General features: G+C 42.8%; 1 protein-coding gene across 7 annotated transcripts in view; it reads right to left on the bottom strand.

The window, feature by feature from the left end:
- Window positions 1-175: 175 nt before the first annotated feature.
- The window catches only part of FNDC3A (fibronectin type III domain containing 3A), a 230,249-nt gene continuing 211,652 nt past the window's right edge, over window positions 176-18,772 (bottom strand). For all 7 annotated transcript variants that reach the window (XM_059729433.1, XM_014608361.3, XM_059729476.1 and 4 more), the window contains 4 exons: window positions 17,856-18,065; window positions 15,172-15,338; window positions 6,887-7,014; window positions 176-2,574 (listed from right to left, as the gene is read on the bottom strand). In XM_059729433.1, the coding sequence (XP_059585416.1) occupies window positions 2,260-2,574; window positions 6,887-7,014; window positions 15,172-15,338; window positions 17,856-18,065 (820 nt within the window). In that variant the 3' untranslated portion in view covers window positions 176-2,259. The remainder of the gene's footprint in view (window positions 2,575-6,886; window positions 7,015-15,171; window positions 15,339-17,855; window positions 18,066-18,772) is intronic.

Genomic DNA, 18,772 nt, shown 5'->3' with positions numbered 1-18,772 from the left:
GCTGCACTTGGCCTGCGGGCTGGAGGCTGAGCACCCCTGTTCTAGCTCACTGTCACAAAACCGACAAAAGGCCTAGGAACTTGTCAGTATTTTCCACAATGGTAGGAACACATCAGTCTGCCACAAAGGGGAAGTGCTCCAAACTGCTCCATTCTATCCAAAGACTTAACAAAGCTTGAAAAAGAATGATAGTTTTATTATCCACAGATTTTAAAGATACTTATGCTACATAGTTTATGTATTTTCTAGGAGATTATACATTTTTCATCTGCATGAAGATTTTAAAGTGATATGTTTGGTAGTGTATCTATAATATTTTTAAAAAGTTTAGAGATTTTTGGAATGTACAGTATATGAGGTAAAATTAAGATTACATTAAAAACTGTCTTCATTGCAGTAATCTGCACTGAGGCTCAAGTGACAAATACACTATTAAATGACAAATACTATCAAAAATAGGAGTTCATTTGAATTTTACTATGAAAAACATAAGCCACTGCAGATTAACCCCAGTGACGAATCTTATCATTTTAGACATTCAACCATATAGAAATCTCTGGGCTATTACACTCAAACCTCATTTGTACTGCCAAACATGGCACTTTTAAGAAGGTTCTAGAAAACATATGTCACTGTATTTTGTGGGAAGGTATCAGCCTATACATAAAAGTGACAAATTTAAAATAAAATGTAAACATACAGTACATTTTAAAGACAGATCATTCTTACCACTTGGAGGGCCAAGTTCTTATCCATTTCTGTTTTAAAAACAAAACTCAGCAACATTATTCTACAGCACAGATCATTGGACGTATAAACAATTACAATACATGCCCATTCTAATATAAGAGAAATTCTTCAGAGATCTTCAAAGCACAAGACAGAGGTTCCTTTTTTATTATTATTTTAAGACTGACAGAAGTGCTTAATACCATTAAAATGCTAAACCCAACACAACTAGAAGTCATTAGTGATCTACTATAACTCAAATAAATTAAAAATGCTAATTACAAAGTGTATAACAGATAATGTAAGTGTGATGAGACAAGAATTTTTTTAAGATAGTTTCACTACAAGCTTTGTGTAACTGGCAGTCATTGACATCTAGCAAGATGTTCAATGGGATACTTGATAAATTCAGTCTGGTCATTCAAGAACTCACATATGCAAGCTCACAAAACATTGATGAGTTATGCAATTGCAAAGTGCTCTAATGCAACATTAACCACATGCAATCAACAATTTGGTACAGTATCCAAAAAGACACTACACATTAAACATTAGGTTCTCAAGAAAAAGCAGCTTGAAGTTTTCTGGTGCAAATTACTACACTTTTGTCTTCTGATTTGGTGCCACAAAGGAAAAAAAAAAGGCGGTGCTTGATTTTGGTGGTGATGGCAGGTGAATGTCAGGGTAACAGCAAAAATTATAATTATCCTAGAAAATGTATACACAGCCTAGATCAGAGGGCACATATATCTTTGTAAACTGTATCCAATTGAATAAAGGTCTTACCTTCAAAATGATTTATAAAATTACTTTTTTTAAAGTAACATCTAAAAAGCGCTCTCTCGCTTTTTCTGTTTCATGTCTGTAAGAAGTTAAAAGAGGCCTTTTTACTAGTAAACATTAAATCTAGGGGCAAGATACATCACTTGTGCCATTCTTTTTAGTCTTTGAAAATACCTGTTTGCAGTGAAGAACTCCACATTTATCAGATAAGAAGCTTCTTTTATGCGTACTCTTCCCTCCAGTTTATTGTTTGCTGCCTGAGAAAAGCCCCTTCTATTTTTCATTATAATTCTGCTTCCCAAATAATTAAGACAAATGAGGAGGTAGAAATACAGCGCTAGATTGCTTTCACAGCATCAGACTAATATTTTATACAGCACGAGTATATTAGTGTAAGTTTTAAATGCATTTTATACATTTTCCCCCTCTTATAGTACTAATCCTTAAAAATATGGACCAGGTTACCATTTCTGCACTCCTGTTTACTGGTCAAAACTTTATACATTGCTTGCCCCATATAAAGTTTGTACTACAAGGCATGTTAAAGAAATTAACAATTCTGCGGCTTGCATTCTAATATCTGTGTGAGCCTCTACCTAATAAGCATTTTAAAGTGACTGAAAAAATGTGATACAGTCCCAATGCCAGTGTTAAATGCCTATTTTTGTAAAAGCAAGAGAACAGAAATATTTTTAGATATGAGAAAGTAAAATGTAATGGATAGCGTTCTAAAATAAAATTGTTTCCTCACTTTATTACAAAGTACTGAATGATAAAGGCAATCAGAATGGAAAAGACAGCAAAGAGCAGAAGGATGACAGCAGCACACTGTTCATCACTTAAAGTCCGTTGTGTCCTTGTGATTTCCACAGTGTCTTTGTTGGTGCTGGTTGGTGGTTCAGTCCTCTGAGAGATGAATAGTACTGTGGCACTGTAGGGGCCTATCAGGTCCTGGTGACCTGCTGTCTCTTGGCACTGTCGAATGGCACACACACGAAAGCGGTATTCGCAGTTCAACTGGAGCCCTGAATACCGGAAAGACCAGTCAGGACCTTTATAAATCTGTCAATGAAGGAAAAAAAATTGAAAGTAAAAATGCTGCAACTATAGCAATATGGGTCCTTCTCTTTACTATGGGAATTAAAGTGAAACAATAAAAAATTGTAATTTATTACTTCTTTTGTTGGCCACAGGAGAAGGGAGTAGGGAGAGGAAATAGAGAAAAAGATAATAATAATAAAAAAGATACTTCCACATTACCTAACATTTGTTATGTTGGTAGAGTACAAAGTACGTAAGACTATAAGTAGCAAAGCCCTGAATTCAGCTCATCTAATTAAGAAAATGTTTTTAATGCTAAATACAATTTAATTATCATTGCCTCATGCTGGGTTTCTAGGAAATTAATTAGATGTTAGATCAGTGTATTCATCAATTCTTACCAAATTTAACAAATTTAAAGAAGTGTAACTAATTTATAACAAGAAAGCCACAATATATTGTCCCAGCTTTTCTCCAATTAACAAGCTACTCAGAATCCTCTTTGTAATTCTTCTGAGTTTGGAGATCCCAAGACACAGCCAAGGAGAACTCTGTTAGGATCTTATCAAGGGGTTCCTTAAACTGTTAAGTGACATGGGCATGTTCTCATAACTGCTTCTCACTGCTGTGTCTTCATTTTGGGTGCAGACTGAGGCCCCCATGGTGAGTGAGAGAGTGGGGCTGGGGCAGGAGCAGGTGCTACCCAGCTGGGGTGGGGTGGGGTGTGGGATGGAGCCATGGGCGTCTCATCTGGGGTACGGCTCCTGCCACCGTGCGCACCCCTGGGGGAAGCATAAGGGGCATATACCTCCTGGATCTGTGCGTGGGGTGAGAGTGGGCTGCCCGCTGTGGGCTGCACCAGCCTCTTCTTGACAGGGGGCTGGGCTGGGGCTGTGGTCGGGGTGGACAGGGTCACAGCAACACTGGGAAGGGAGCTACCCCTCCCCCTGTAGCTCCCCTGCCAGTGCTGCCGCTGCCCACCCCAAGCGGAGCCCTGGCCCAGCCCCCACACTGGGAAGAGACCAGTGCAGCCCCTGGCCCCAACAGGTAGCCTGCTCTTGCTTGGTGCACAAATCCGGGGGGCACATGTCCGCCATGCCTTCCCTGGGGGTGTGTGCAGCATTAGGAGCTGCCCCCCATTAGGAGCTGCTTGGGAAGCAGAATGAGCCACCTGCAGCTCTGTCCTGTGCCACACCCTGCCCCAGCCACACTTCCTCCCTCACTGTGGGGGCCTCAATCTGTGCCCCTACACACACCCCTTCCCCCCCACAGACTTACTGGCCAGACACTGCTTTCCAAGCTGCCGGGCTGCATGTCAGCAATCAGATTGGTATTGGCCAATATGGTTGGTTAATAAATGGCGAACGGGATCAGCCAAAAAAAATCTTTTATTGGTGCACCCCTACTACTACCTATTAAAACCTATTATCTACAATTAAGTCAGTCTGGCATTCCTCATTTATATTTACAGGGTTAATACCCTTACAGAAAAAACTGCTGTCTTCTAAGAGGTTCAACTATCTAAATAACTTACCTGACCCCAAGTTTTGAACTTCTGGATCCAAAATTTGACATAAGCATGTTCTAAGAACTTATATGATAAACCAGATACACAATTTAATCTGAAATAGTTATGATACATTTAAAGCAAATACAGTATACCTAAGGTATATGCTATCAAACTGATAGATTTGTGAAATGAAACTCAAAGGTTGTAAGTCTAGGTTGTAAAAAGGCTCATGATATGTACCATTATAGCTGTAATTTCATTTCATACTTATAGCAGATTATCTATCTGGGTCCAGTCTAAAACTATTTGCTGCCCACAGACCCAAATGGCTAAAACAGGGCTGTCCAACTGGTAGCTCCTGAAGGGTCTGTTTGTGGCCCTCAGGTTCTCATTTGGCTGCCACTCCCCACATTGCTTTGACTACTGTGTCCATTTCCTGCCATCACCGCAGTGGGTGTGGCAAGGCAGGCCAAGGCAGATCAGTGTGCTGGGTGTGCCTTTGGCCTGGGGTGCCCGTGCAGGGCCATGGATTGCATTGGTGTGTCCAGTGTGGCATGTGGGCCCTGGCCACTTAGAAGCTGGACAGCCCTGGGCTAGACCATGTAGACACTGCAGAGATCCTAAGTTTTTAGCTATAATGTGGAGTTGGCTGCTACTTTAATGACAATGATGGTGCCAAGATTACTAGGCCCTTCTCCCAGCTCTCTTGACAGAAGGTTTTTAACACCAGCTAGAGTATGCCAGTTTCTCCAAACAATGGAAGCTCTGCTGACACAACTGTGTCTACACTGAGGGTTTTGCCTACAGTTGAACAGCTTAGATGTGTCATGTGGTATGTTATCTAGACACATCCAAAGGGTCCAGAAGAGGAGTAGGTACAGAAGTTGTAATGCAGATCTGGGTCTGCAAATGGGTTGCACACTAACACAGCTACTACAGCTTTAAAATGGTTTCTACTGCTGGAGCAGCATAAAGTAGCCCCCAGCCCACAGAATCTAGCACTCACCAGTTTAACCTACAGTGGCTGCAGCTACACGAGTGGCATTTAGTACTTGCTTATGCATAAGCGTTACTGCGTGGTACTGTCACCGCACAGTTTTTTCCTGAGGCTACTGGCGCAGTTGCTTGTTACTACTGTGCAGTAGTGTTGTGTCATGGTTAGCGCTTGGCAATGCCACCATGTGGTAGCAACGAGCTACGGCACAGCAGCTTGTTGCTACTGTGCTATTGCATCTCGTGTAGATGCACCCAGTATGTGTTAAGTCATCCACTGCATGGCAATTACACAGCTGATGTGAACTGTTGTAGTACCTTTGAGAATCTGCTGATTTATACCACATGTGGTAATGAGAAGTTAAGCACACCACTTCTATCTTGGGTATTTTCAAAAGGACTTCTCACCAAAGTATCTAAAAAGCCAAGAACCTAAACTGCTTTCATATTCTGCTTCTCATTTTCACAAACTCATGCTTCTTTTAAAGTCTATCCTAATATATTGTGCTAAATAATCACAAAGCAGCACATATAGTCTTAGAATTCATTCTTTCAGCCCTTGTCTATATTAACAAAGTTGTGCTGGCATAGCCATGTCATCTTTTCATGTCACAACTGGCATGTCATAGCTGATGTGGCCCAGTATATTTATTGGGCAATGCATATCATTCAAAGAACAGTCCACCTCCATTGCAAGATGCAATTACAGAGCAATGACCTAGTTTTACTAACATACAAGCTGGATTTGCAATTTTGAAGTTATAATGAAGTCAAGAAACAAAATATTTATACTACAAGATAACAAATATCTTGCACTATGGTTCAACTTGTTCCAGAAGTGTAACAAACTGATGTTAAATATGTATTGCTATGCTATAAGTTGTGATTTATAAGAATACTAAGGTCCATAATCTATCAAAGCACAGACTACGCTTATCTAATTTGGGCCTATAATAAAATAAAAATGCTTCAAAATTAATTGTGCTTCCTCTTTGGAAGGAAACCTGCTTGCTTAATAGCGTGAAACGGAGTATAAAAGCCTAATTATATGTCAATTATCAATTTATAGGGAAAACCATCAGATACTAAATTGGTATTGTGCATCCTCTGGTAAATGCAGACTAATTTGTAATTTGGTATTTGAAACTGTCTCTCCATGTAGTCAAACCTGAAATTAAAATACCCTCTAAGCTGTTTGGCACTGGACAGGGACATATGACTAGAAACTTAGAGTAGTTATCTATGTCTGTTTTCCATTCTGACTATATTGCTTATACAATTTTTTTGTGTTGGGTAGAGCCTCTCAGCAACACAACAAAATTTATATTTAGTGTATACACTTATAAACAGTATATTTAATATACTTTACACAGTATATTTAGTATACTTATAAACAATATATTATACTTAACACTTCTGACAATATTAATAGTTTTCCTTGAGCAGCTCTTGGTGCACAACAGAACACATACTTTATTCTTACACTCTTTCTTCCTGAATCTTACTTCCATACTCTTTAATAAACTGCATTTCCCTTTTCTTAAATTCTTCCTGTAAGTGGAAGTTTTTTGATGCTGAGATGTCAAGAATTAAATATAATATTCTAGCTATCTAATTAACATAATAGAGAGATTGAAACCTCCTCCAATGTTTATATTACTAGAGGCACTTCTCTCTGTAAATATTTTTGAAGAGGAAATCACTTGGTATCACCTAGTAACCCAACAGTAGCATGAGAGATAAACAGAACATCACTGTATCATCAAATTCTTTATTTTCAATTAACCTCCACCAATTCTCTCCAAAATGCTAGCATTTAATGAACTATACCTGTTTGAATTCTGATTCTTTCCCCACCATAACCTGAAGACTGTAAATGACTGGATCTCCCTTCATTGGTTGCAAAATCTCCCATGTAATTTCACATGTGTGATCATTTACTCTCTCTATTCTTGGTGCTGAAGGAAAAAAACAACAACATATATATTAGGTTAACTCTATATTATCTCCAGTTAGTTAATGCTGTTTCCTACTGAGTTGTCAACTGTAATGTTTCAGTGAGCTGTAATATGTAAAAAGTCAGTATCTTCTCCAGAATTTGTCTGTGAAAAACAGAAAGAAAATATTTAGGTTCAAAGGTACATTATCTATCAACTCTCATGTTGGCAGGGCTGTCCCGGGGGGGGGGGGGCAAATTTGGGTGACCATCCCAGGCCCCACACTTTGGGGGGCCCTACAGAGCCAACCGGAGCAGCGCAACAACTCTGCGCTGCCACCGGCTTCACGTCTGGCCGCCTGGGCCCCCCGCTACCAAATCCGCTGCTGAATCCAGTGCATCTGGCCGCTTGCCACCCCCCCGCCCCTCCGCTGCCGAATCTGCTGCCAGCTTTCTCACATCCTGGGGTGGGACTCCACACAGGCTGATTTGCCCCAGGCCCTGCACCCTGCTTGGATCGCCTCTGCATGTTGAAACAGCTCATGTGATGTAAATAAGGATTCTACATCAAACTGTGTTCACATATATTTTGTTTTCAGCACCGGGAAGCAAAGATTTTGATTTGTATAAATGTATATCACATACAAAATGTTAGTTGCCATGCAAGATATTTTATTGTAAAGTGCTTTGTTACTAGAACTGCGTACAGAATCACAGTTTGAAATCAGCTAACCCAGTCCAAATTAAAGAACTATATGCTGTATCAGACCAGATGTCCATTTAGTCTGCTGTCAGGTTTCAGACCGTGGCACATGCTGGAGAGTAAAAACCCTGCAGCAGCCAGATGCAGAAGTCTGCTCCCTTTCTTCCTACTAGAGATTAGTGTTAGTGTAAGCCCTGAAGGATGAAATTTCTGATGCCTTCTAAGAGCTTTATTTATCATTAATTATGATAAAGCTGGATAGTCTTGATATAAATAGATATGGATTCCTGTTTGGAATTCTGTTAACCAAACAGGCTAATGGCATACTGGGTTACATTAGTAGGAAGGAGTGTGCCAGGAGATCCCCTCTGTTCAGCACTGGTGAGGCCACATCTGGAATACTGTGTCCAATTTTAGGGCTCTTGCTACAGAAAGGATGTGGACATATTGGAGAGAATCCAGCAGAGGGCAATGAAAATAGTTAGTGGGCTGTGGCACATGACTTCAGAGGCTAAGTGAACTGGGCTTATTCAGTCTGCAGAAGAGAAGACTGAGGGGGGGATTTAATAGCAGTCTTCAACTACCTGAAGAATGGTTCCAAAGATGATGGATCTAGACTGTTCTTAGTGGTGGCAGATGACAGAACAAGAAGCAACAGTCTCAAGATGCAGCAAGGGAAGTTTAGGTTAGATGTTAGGAAAAACTCTTTCACTAGGAGGGTGGTGAAGCACTGGAACAGGTTACCTAGAGAGGTAGCAGAATCTCCATCCTTGGAGGTTTTAAGGCCTGGCTCGACAAACCCTGGCTGGAATGATCTAGTTGGGGATGGTCCTCCTTTGAGCAGGAGGTTGGACTAGATGACCTCCTGAGATCTCCAACCCTCATTTTCTATGATTCTATAGCTATTCTTTGTTTCTTTTTTAAATGTTTTCAGTTTCAACATCCTGTCATAGTGAGGTCTACAACTTAATCATTTCCTTTATTTATTATTGAGTTTCCCCACTTCTAAATTTATTGTAATGTCACCTTCTTCTTGTATTTTAAGAGAACAGAAGTTTCCAATTTATCCTGCTCTAGACCTTCATTGTTTTATATGCCTTTAACATGTCCCCTTTCTAAGATGAACAACCTCCATCTTTTCAATCTTTCTTCATGACATTTTTTTCTAAGTCTTTATTTATTTTTATTGCTGATCTCTGGACTCCCTCCAGTTATGCAATAAGGTTTTAGAAAAAGAGTGATCGTCATGGCACACAGCATGCCACACAAGACCACATAATTGATTTGGACACAGATATTATTCTATTTCCGGTATTATTCTTAACCCCATTCCCTTCTGCATCTTAAACGTCTCATTAGTTTTTTGGCTACAGCTGCACATTGATCTTTCTACAGTGATTCCCAGATGTCTCTCTGGCATTGAGATGGTTAAGTTGGAACACTGGAAGATGTAAAAGTATTATATTTTCTCACGTGCCAGCAAATAAAACACGCACCTTTTTTTAGGAAGGCAGAATGAAGAAAAATAGATTTTTCCAGAGTTATGGCCACATACAGTAGGGACAGAGCCTAATCTTTAGCTCACTTACCTCCCTTTAACTGCTGAAGCAAAGGCTACACTTTTAACCCATTCATAACTGAATTATCAACAGCTCTTAGCTTCTCAGCTGGAAGCTGAAACGTTAGCTGCTGCTGAAGACTGGACTCTATGGGCAGAGCTAGGATTTTGAAAAAAAAGCTAAAAACAGTCTGCAGGACTATGAACTAGGAAAAGAGGAATCAGGAATAGCTAACAAAAAAGCAAAATTACTGAAGGATAGCTTGATTAGCAGAACATCAAGACCACTAAAAAAGAGAAAGGGTAATTAAAACCTGTTAAGTAAAGAGCAATTAGCAGGAATCAAGTGAACTATAATGAGCCACAAAAGCAACTGACTCTTTCAGCCCTGCCTGTGTAGAAATGCCACTGCTGTTATTCTGGGCAGGAATCAGCTTCCTCCCCTTATTTTTGGATACACACCCTATTTTTGGAAGGCTAATTTTTTGAGGGAAAGTATGTGGTGTATATGAGTAAATATGGTAATGCTTTTTCTTAATCTTCACAGGCAAGGTCAGCTCCCAAACTACTGTACCTGGCAGCACAGTTTGGGGAGGAGGTGAGCAGCCAACAGTGGCAAAAGAACAGGTAGGGACTATTTAGAAAAGCTGGACAAATACAAGTCCATGGGGCTGGATGAGATGCACCTGGGGGTGCAGAGGGAGTTGCCTGATGAGACTGCAGAACCAATGGCTATAATCTTTGAAAACTGATAATTGGAAGAAGTCCCAGATGATTGGAAAAGACAAACATAGGGTTCATATTTAAGAAAGGGAAAAGGGAGTATCCAGGGAACTATAGACCAGTCAACCTCACCTCAGTCCCTGGAAAAATCATGGAGCAGTTCCTCCAGGAATCCATTTCTAAGAAGGCAATTAGGAACAGTCAGCATGGATTCTCCAAGGGCAAGTTATGCCTGAACAACCTAATTGCCCTCTATGATGAGATGACTGGCTCTGTGGATGCAGGGAGACCAATGGATGTGGTATACCAAGATTTTAGCAAGGCTTTTGATATGGGCTTTCACAAAATTCTTGCAGACAAGATAAGGAAGTATGGGCTAGATAAATGGACTGTAAGGTGGACAGAAAACTGACTGGCTCAGAGGGTAGTAATTAATGGCTTGATGTCTAGCTGGCAGCTGGTATGAAGTGGAGTGCCCCAGGGGTCAGTCCTGGGGCTGGTTTTGTTCAATATCTTCATCAATGAGCTGGAAGATGGCACAGAGTGGACCCTCAGCAAGTCTGCAGATGACACCAAGTTGTGGGGAGTAGTATATATGCTAGAGGGTAGGGCTAGGATTCAGAGTGACCTAGACAAATTGGAGAATTTGGCAAAAAGAAACCTCATGAGGTTCAACAAAGACAAGTGCACTTAGGATAGAACAATCCCACGTACTGGTACAGCCTAGGGGCTGTCTGGCTAAGCAGCAGCTGTGCAGAAAAAGACCTGGGGGTTACAGTGGACAGTAAGCTGAATATGAATCAGCAGTGTGACCTTGTTGCCAAGAAGGCTAATGGCATACTGGGTTGCATTAGTAGGAGTGTTGCCAACAGGTCCAGGGAAGTGATTATTCCCCCTCTATTCAGCACTGGTGAGGCCACATTTGGAGTACTGCACTCAGTTTTGGGTCCCACACTACAGAAAGGATGTGGACAAATTGTAGAGAGTCTAGTGGAGGGAAATGAAAATGGTTCAGGGGCTGGGGCATATGACTTCGGAGGAGAGGCTGAGGGAACTGGCCTTATTTAGTCTACAGAAGAGAAGACTGAGGGGGTATTTAATAGCAGCTAGAATGGAGCTAGACTGTTCTTAGTCGTGGAAGATGACAAAACACATAGGCAATGCATAGGGGGTGCACGCGGGTGCACGTGTACCCCCTGAGATTGGTGGTGCACCTCTAAAAGAAGCGCCTGTGGGCAGTTGCTGCTCGTCACCCCACCTCCTGCCGCTGCCAGCGTCTGCCAGCATCTGTGGGTGGTCACCAATCACCGTGTAGAGCTTTCCCCCCAACCATCGACACACTGCAGCCGCCGGCACAGCTCCCTGCTCACTGCCGCCATGCCCCCGCCGGTGCCTGCGGGCGGTCACTGTGCCCCCCAGCCTTTAGGGGTACGCGTCATCCATGACAGAACAGATGACATTACCAGGAACAATGGTTGCAGGTTTCAGCAAGGAAAGTTTAGGTTAGGTATTAGAAACAATATTCTCACTAGGAGGGTAGTAAAACACTGAAACATGTTAGCCAGGGAGGTTGTGGACTCTCCATCCTTGGAGGTTTCTAGAAACCGGTTAGACAAAGCCTTGACAGGGGGGATGGTCTTGCTTTGAGAAGGGGGTTGGACTAGATGACCTCCTGAGATCCTTTCCAACCCTATTTTTCTGATTCTATGTCCCAGACTGGCTGGAGAGGGTGCTATGCGTGGTTTGCATCCCAATCCAGCCAGAGTGGGAGCCATGTGAAGTGCAGTTCTGGACTGATTGGGGTGGACACTACAGGTGCTGGATCTGGCAGGCAGGGATGATGGCTGGAATGCTGCTGGCTTTAATGAGATAATGAATTCTGTTAGCAGCTCAGATAATAAAAACCTTTCATAATTTTTGGATGAATACCAGCTGGCATGGTGTTTTTTGACATTTTGCAGGTATTTTGTTCCAATACAACTTCTATCACCTCAGTCAGAGAACACTATGTCTTTATAAATAGGAAAGAGCAATCTTTTTGTTGCTTAAGACTGATGAAAAGAAATTATTCAGGTTCTCATAAATGTCCTCTTTTTAACAGCACTCTTTAAAGCATTGGTGATTCAGGTGATTCAAGAAGAAGGCAGGGTAGATTTGCAACTTATAGGCTAACCAAGGTAAATATATTATACTAGCCAACAAATCATGGGGAGTGGGGAGCGGGCAGGGACAGAGCCCTGGCCTGCCCCCCCATGTGGGCCGGCTCCCCCCTTTCCTTCTGCTGCTTGGGGTCTGGGCCTGCTTCCACCTTCCCCACTGCAGTGATGGGGGGAGGGGAGGAGTGGGCCTGGGTCTGATGTGGAGGAGAAGCCGGCATGCCTCGGCGGGGGGCACCGTGGGCAGGGGCAAGCCGGCGACGGCGCGGGGACAGGAGGAGTAGGGGAGGGAGTGGGGGAGGAGTGGGCCTGGGCCTGAGGGAGGGAGGAGGCCTGCTCCTCCCCTCTTCCCGCCCACTGCTGCAGTGGGCCAGCTTCTGCCAAATAAATTTTTATTTTTTGCTATGCAGAATATATACTTAGTGATGCTTTTATCAAAACAATTTGTAAATATTACTAACATTTATGTTATAGAAATTTACAGAAACCTGAAACAAGTCAAGGACTTACTTTCCCAGGCACAGCACAAATTTAAGTTTGTTTTCTGAGAGGAAACTGAGTTAGTTACAGGAACATATAAGATGACATAGTTCATATTCACAGTGTTAATAAGTGAAAATATGAACAATGAGAGTAATATAGATATTTACATATTTTTTCTTACATGGTCATTTTCATATGTAGCCATACACTGTTTGTATTTGAAAGACAGTAAAGTAGATTTCAGAACATTAAATGTTATATATAGACATATGCACATAGTGGCACACATTTATATGGAGCATCATCAGTGGAAGTTTTCTTCCATGCATTTAAGGAGACCTTACCTAGCCAGGTTACCAGGAGCCTCAAAATGTTAGATTTGCACCATGGAATTTCCTAAAGGAATTTCTAAAGGAATACCACATTATACTACTAAACAAACTTACTTCTAACTTTAACAGAAAATTAAATTTGCACCTTAATAGAATGGTACATGATATGTAATCTTGTGATTTGTATCCAAACCTAAAACATGTAAACTCTGAAAAATGTAATCTTACATTAAATCATAGAGATGTTAATGATACCTTCATTTAAGTTTTTTTAATGCATCTGCTACTAAAATCTCTGGACTCTACTGCGCACTATGTTCAACTGCAAGATAAAGATGATTTGCTGAAATTCCTAGAAGTGAATTTTCATTGAATAATGAACATTCATTCAAATTTTCCAAAAAAAAAAAAAATCTGAAAGTTAAATTTGGCGTTGATGCCTAAATTATTTGACAATGTCCTTAAACCAGCCATTGGCAATGTTTTTAGGTTGTGAATCTGAGTGACCCAGTTCATGTCTGAGGCAAATGGGCGGGCACTAGGGCACTAACTATTGTTACTTTGGCACTTGCCATTGCCAACAGTGGCAAGGGGAAAGTGCCAAATGCCACTGAAGCCCCGTGTCTGTGGGTTGGATCTAGCCAACAGGCCATTAGTTACTGACTCCTGCCCTATACTACGAGCTTGTTCATCATGAGACAAGATGAGTGACATTCATTTATTAAGTAAAATAAGAAAAAAAAATCATGACAGTGTCGCAGGGCACCTCGGTGCTCTGCTCCTGGAGAGGAGAAACTGCCAGGGAGAGAGCCCTGGCAGTGCCTAATGAGCACAGCTGCAAGTTGCCGGGGCAACTAATCAGGAGCAGCTGGCCAGAAGGGGGCAAGGCCTGGCCTTTGTAAAGCCCAGGGCTGAAGCCAGGCTAGCAGTTCTCTGCCAGCAGCCTGGGAGGCAGGAGCTCTAGGAGTGAGGATGTGGAAAGGAGCCTAGCAGCAAGTACCATGGTCATATGGAGCAATGTTGTTATGGCCATGGGGCTTCGGGTGTGAGTTATAGCCAGATGGCTTGAGCTTGCATTTGTGTTACAGCCTAGGGGCTTGTGAGTTTGTTTGACTTTGTTATTACACCCGGAGGCTTGGGTGAGGCTGTAGGGGTTGGAGGTGGCCTCAACTATAGGGACCCCAGAGAGTGTGGGGTGCCCTAGCACCAAGAGGGCGCATTATTTGCATAGCGCCAGGGAAGGCGCAGCTCGCACGCCAGGGCGTGAGCAACTGGCAGCGAGGAGTGCGGCCAGTGGGTCGCGGGCGCAACCGGTAGGTTGCAGACGGGGGACATAGACCCCGGATCGCATGCGGGGTACATAGACCCCAGCCCCAGAGCGAGGGGCAATTTCATTGAGCAGCCCAGGGTGGGCACGGCGAACCCCAAAGAGGGGGGGTGCCACATTGTATTCTTGAGAAGCCCCGTGGGGGCACGGCGAGCCTCAAAGAGGGGGCGCGCCACACCGTGTTATTGAGAAGCCCCGTGGGGGCACAGCGAGCCCCAAAGAGGGGGGAGTGCCATACTGAGGAGCCCTAGAGAGGGGCCATTACTGAGGAGCCCTAGAGGGGCCATATCGAGGAGCCCGAGACGGGCATAGCGAGCCTGGCCGCAGGCTAGTGTGGCAACACCCCTCAGACCGAGGCAGGGCGCTGCGGTTGCCCCTGAGAAGACAGGGAGTAGCAGCGCGGTGAGCCAGGGTCAGAGAGGGTATCCGTGAGGTTGGCCGGAAGGGCTGGGGCCCGCTAGGGAGTCCCTGAGCGGGACCACACCATCAGGAGAGTCCCAGTGAGAGGCTAGGTGCGAGAGAGAGAGCTCAGTGGGCTACACTTTAGAGGAGGCCTGGGAAGCGGGCGTACAGACCTAACAACGTCTATTACATCTGCGAGGCGTGGGGCGTGGTATTAGGGGCTGGTAGGAGCCACGCACAGCCCATAAGGCTGGGGTGCTTGAGTAGCACCCATCGTACGGGGCAACCCATGAGGGGTCCAGGAGCTTACGTGCCCGAGGAAACACAAGGCAGCCTCCCTATTACATATTCCAGAAAGACGTGGCGGGCGAGAATGGAGGGTGCCCTCGGGCCGAAGTAGCGCGGTGAGAGGGCCTCAAGGAGATCACGGCCCTCCGCGAGGACCCCACCATGACAGACAGTTTAAAAAGAACATGTGAAATCAGAAACCATTACCTTTCAAGGCAGCTGGAACAGATTTGGGAGTAGTGAAGATATATTCTTGAGAAAGAGGACCTTCACCAGCCTCGTTACAAGCCTGAATACAGAATCTGTAGGATGTTGACTCACTGAGTCTTTGTACTTTGTAGGTATGACATGGTCCTCTGTATAAGGATACAAACCTGAAAGTAGAAAATTGTCTGATTTTAAACAGATGAAAGGGTGTGTAAAATCTAAAAAACTCTAAGGTTTGCTTGATCCCAGCAGCAGACTAGCATGGATAAGGTACACCAGTTTCTGTAGCAACTGGAAACAAGGCATTGTATCTGGCCACTTTTGACTTTGCAGTCAAAAGGATCCATTTACAGCTGGGCTGGTGAGGGCAACCTTTTCCCAATTCTGGAGCAGGATGGAAACTTGCATGCCTGGAACAACAAGAAGATGCATGAACTATTCCTCCACTGCTTCCTGGTTTCCTGTTTTATTTTGAACTCAGCCGTATCAATTTCTTCTATTCATGAAACCTAACAAAAAACTCACAAATATTTCTTTAAAAGTAAAATAATGTTCTGACAGCGATATAGAACAAGAAGTTCAGTTTCTAATGCTAGTTTTTAGGGCTAGGCGAAACTTCGCCAGCCATTTCGTTTCAACACTGTTTTGAGTCATTTCGAGGTCGAAACAGCAAAATCAAAACAAAAGGGCTGCGACAGCCTCAAAACAAAATGAGGCTAGTTGAAACATTTCGAAAGTCAAAATGTTTCGACTGTAGCTCTGGGGAAATTAACTCAGCCCAGCTGGGCTGACTTCCCATCCCTAGCACTAGATGGGCTTCTTTCTATCCCTGGCGCTGGATGGCTGGGCTGACGAACTTAGCCCAGCTGGGCTGACTCTCGTCCCCAGTGAAACATTGAAACAGCCTTTCTGTTTCGATGGAATGGAATGGAACAGCTGTTTTGAATTGAAATGAAATTCGAAATGGAATGCTGTTCCATCAAACCGTCAAAACTCAAGGTGAAATGGAATGGTGCCATTTCACACCGCCCTACTAGTTTTCTATTGCTCAGGTCTTCGGAATAAAATTTTAAGTAAAAAGTGCTACAGAATGTCTCTTGGCAAGCACAACTCTAAGGTACTTTCTGATACTGTTATGTACTTGAGAGAGATGGTAACTTTTTCTTGGAGTATGGAAACAGCTTACTGTGAATTACTTGTATTATGTGATGCTTCCCCTCCCTTTCTGCTTCTCAAAAATGCATGGGACTGGATTTTAGCTAACTGCAACTGTGGAATACTTCTCACTAGACCTAAGAAAGGGCCAAGCCTTTATAGTTCCCTCCCACTGCTCTTCCATGTTTTTATGAGGAAGGTGTGACATGTGGCCTAAAGCTCACATTTCGGGGGGAGGGGTGTCACAGTTGCCAAAGCTTAAAGGGGTTTTCTACGTTGTATGTGCTCTATCATGTCACAGTGTTATAGAATCATTGAAAAACAAAACTGGAAGGGACCTCAGGAGGTCATCTAGTCTAACCCTGTGCTCAAGGCAGGATGATTCCTATCTAAATCATTCTATAAAAGTGTTTGTCTAACCTATTCTTAAAACTGCAAGAGCAACCCTCTCACATGACTACCAGGCACAAGGCCCAAAAAACACCAAGAACACTCTACTTTGCCAAACATAAAGCAAGGAGATGAGAACACTGTCAATGCCCTTCCACTTCTGCTTGTTAAAATGCACTTGGGATATCCCAGGAAAAGGACTATGCCCCCCCCAAGAAGAGTACCATGCCCTTAGCCTGTTGAGGCAGGCTGGTCTGAAAGGCCAATCTGTTTGATCTTTACTTTTGAGGGCTCGAGGATGCAGCAGTGGTTTCTCTCTTTTAGCGACTGTAGAACAGTATCATCACCCAACCATTCATAGTTTCATAGTTGCTAGGGGCTGGAAGGGACCTTACAGATCACCAGGTCCAGCCCTCCTATTCATGTCTTTTGGAGTTGGGGTGAAGGAGGGAGGAGGTTGAATATGACTTATTCTTTGGTGGTACTGAGGACAAATACCCTGCTGCATGGATTCCCATTTCTATTTATTCTTATTTTGGGGCTACTTCTACTTAGTAGAACCCTAATTATGTGGCAAGCTACAGATATACTGCTTGTTGACTCATATTAAAGGAGCACATTGGTATGGTATTATTTTGTGTTTTGTTATTTAATAAGAGGAGTATTTTGCTAATCCCTACTTATGTTTTGTTCCAAGGGAAGAAAGGGAGAAAACGTCTGCTAATTTACAGAATATTTTTTACTACAATTTTAAAATTAAATTCTATTAATCTTTTCCCATGTAAAAACAGTAGGAACTAAGGGAGAATTCACTCCTCATCCTAAACAAAGCACATCAAGCTAACAGAACCAGATCAGATTTAATACTTAAGAAGACTAAAATATTGTTTTTAAATGTCAGGAAACAGAAGAGCGTGCCGGGATAAGCCACTTCATACCAACATCAAGCTACATAAAATAGTTCACATCTTTATTCTCTTATACTTTCCAGTGCTAAACATCAGACTCTTTCCTCTTTCTTCCTAGAATACTTCTTACATTTGTTCTAATCAAATGTCCTGAATCTTCTTTCACTTGGCATCGCCTTACCGGAAAGATGACACAGAGCACATGAGACAAGAAACAAAGATAGTGCTCACCTTCCATTCTTATCCTCCATCTGAAGGTGGTACTGAACGGGGTCAGTCAATGCTTTTGCAGTTCCCTCTCCCCATTTCAGTCTGAGAGTCTGAGAACTGAACGCAACACATTCCAGGCGAGGTGGATGAGGAGGAAGTGGCTTTGTTTTCAGTTTTATTGTGTGGCTGAAAGGACCTGCTCCAAGACTATTTAGTGCTTGAATTCGTATTCTAATAATCAAAAAGAAAAACAAATGAATAAACATGGATACAGATTTAAAAGAAAAACTGGTTCATTTCCAGAATTCATATTCAAGAGAACTGAAGTAGAGAACCAGATCACTGAATGGTTGCTTTATATGATACAAGTGTCCTTCAGCATTAGGATATGTCAGTCATAACAGGCATTCTGAATACTAACTCATCCTACGCTACTTTAAATAGATTAAACACACAGGAATCAGGATGAAGAATCAAAGTGCCATGTCTAGAATATCAAACAGTCCTAAGTTCAGCCAAAAAGCTGAAAGTCACAAAATTGTCTGATCCCCTTTTAGTTCATAATGTAACTGTAAGTTACATTATGATGGTAAATGATGCAGTAAATTAGAGATAAACATTCAGCTTTCTATGATGATAATGATCCAAGTCAGCACTGTCCCTAGAGTTGCAGGAAATCCACAGAGGAAAATGGTATGTGGGACATAATGGGAAAGAGGACATCTGGGTGGCCACCAGTTTCTCTCTTGCAGGGAGACTGCCATGGAGCTAGTGTTACTGGTGGCAGAACATGAGTCTTCCCCAAATATAAACTGTCCACCTGGAAAGTGTGAAAAAAAAAGTCTGAGGAAAGGTAGCTGGGGGCTGTGTAGGTTCTTGTAATCATGATATGGACCTGTAATAACCTGATTTTTCTGCAGACATCTCAGTGACAACCT

This window comes from Alligator mississippiensis, chromosome 1 (assembly GCF_030867095.1).
Source record: "Alligator mississippiensis isolate rAllMis1 chromosome 1, rAllMis1, whole genome shotgun sequence".
Lineage (NCBI taxonomy): Eukaryota > Metazoa > Chordata > Crocodylia > Alligatoridae > Alligator > Alligator mississippiensis.
Note: the sequence above shows the minus strand (reverse complement) of the source record. Positions and strands in the feature narration are given on the sequence as shown.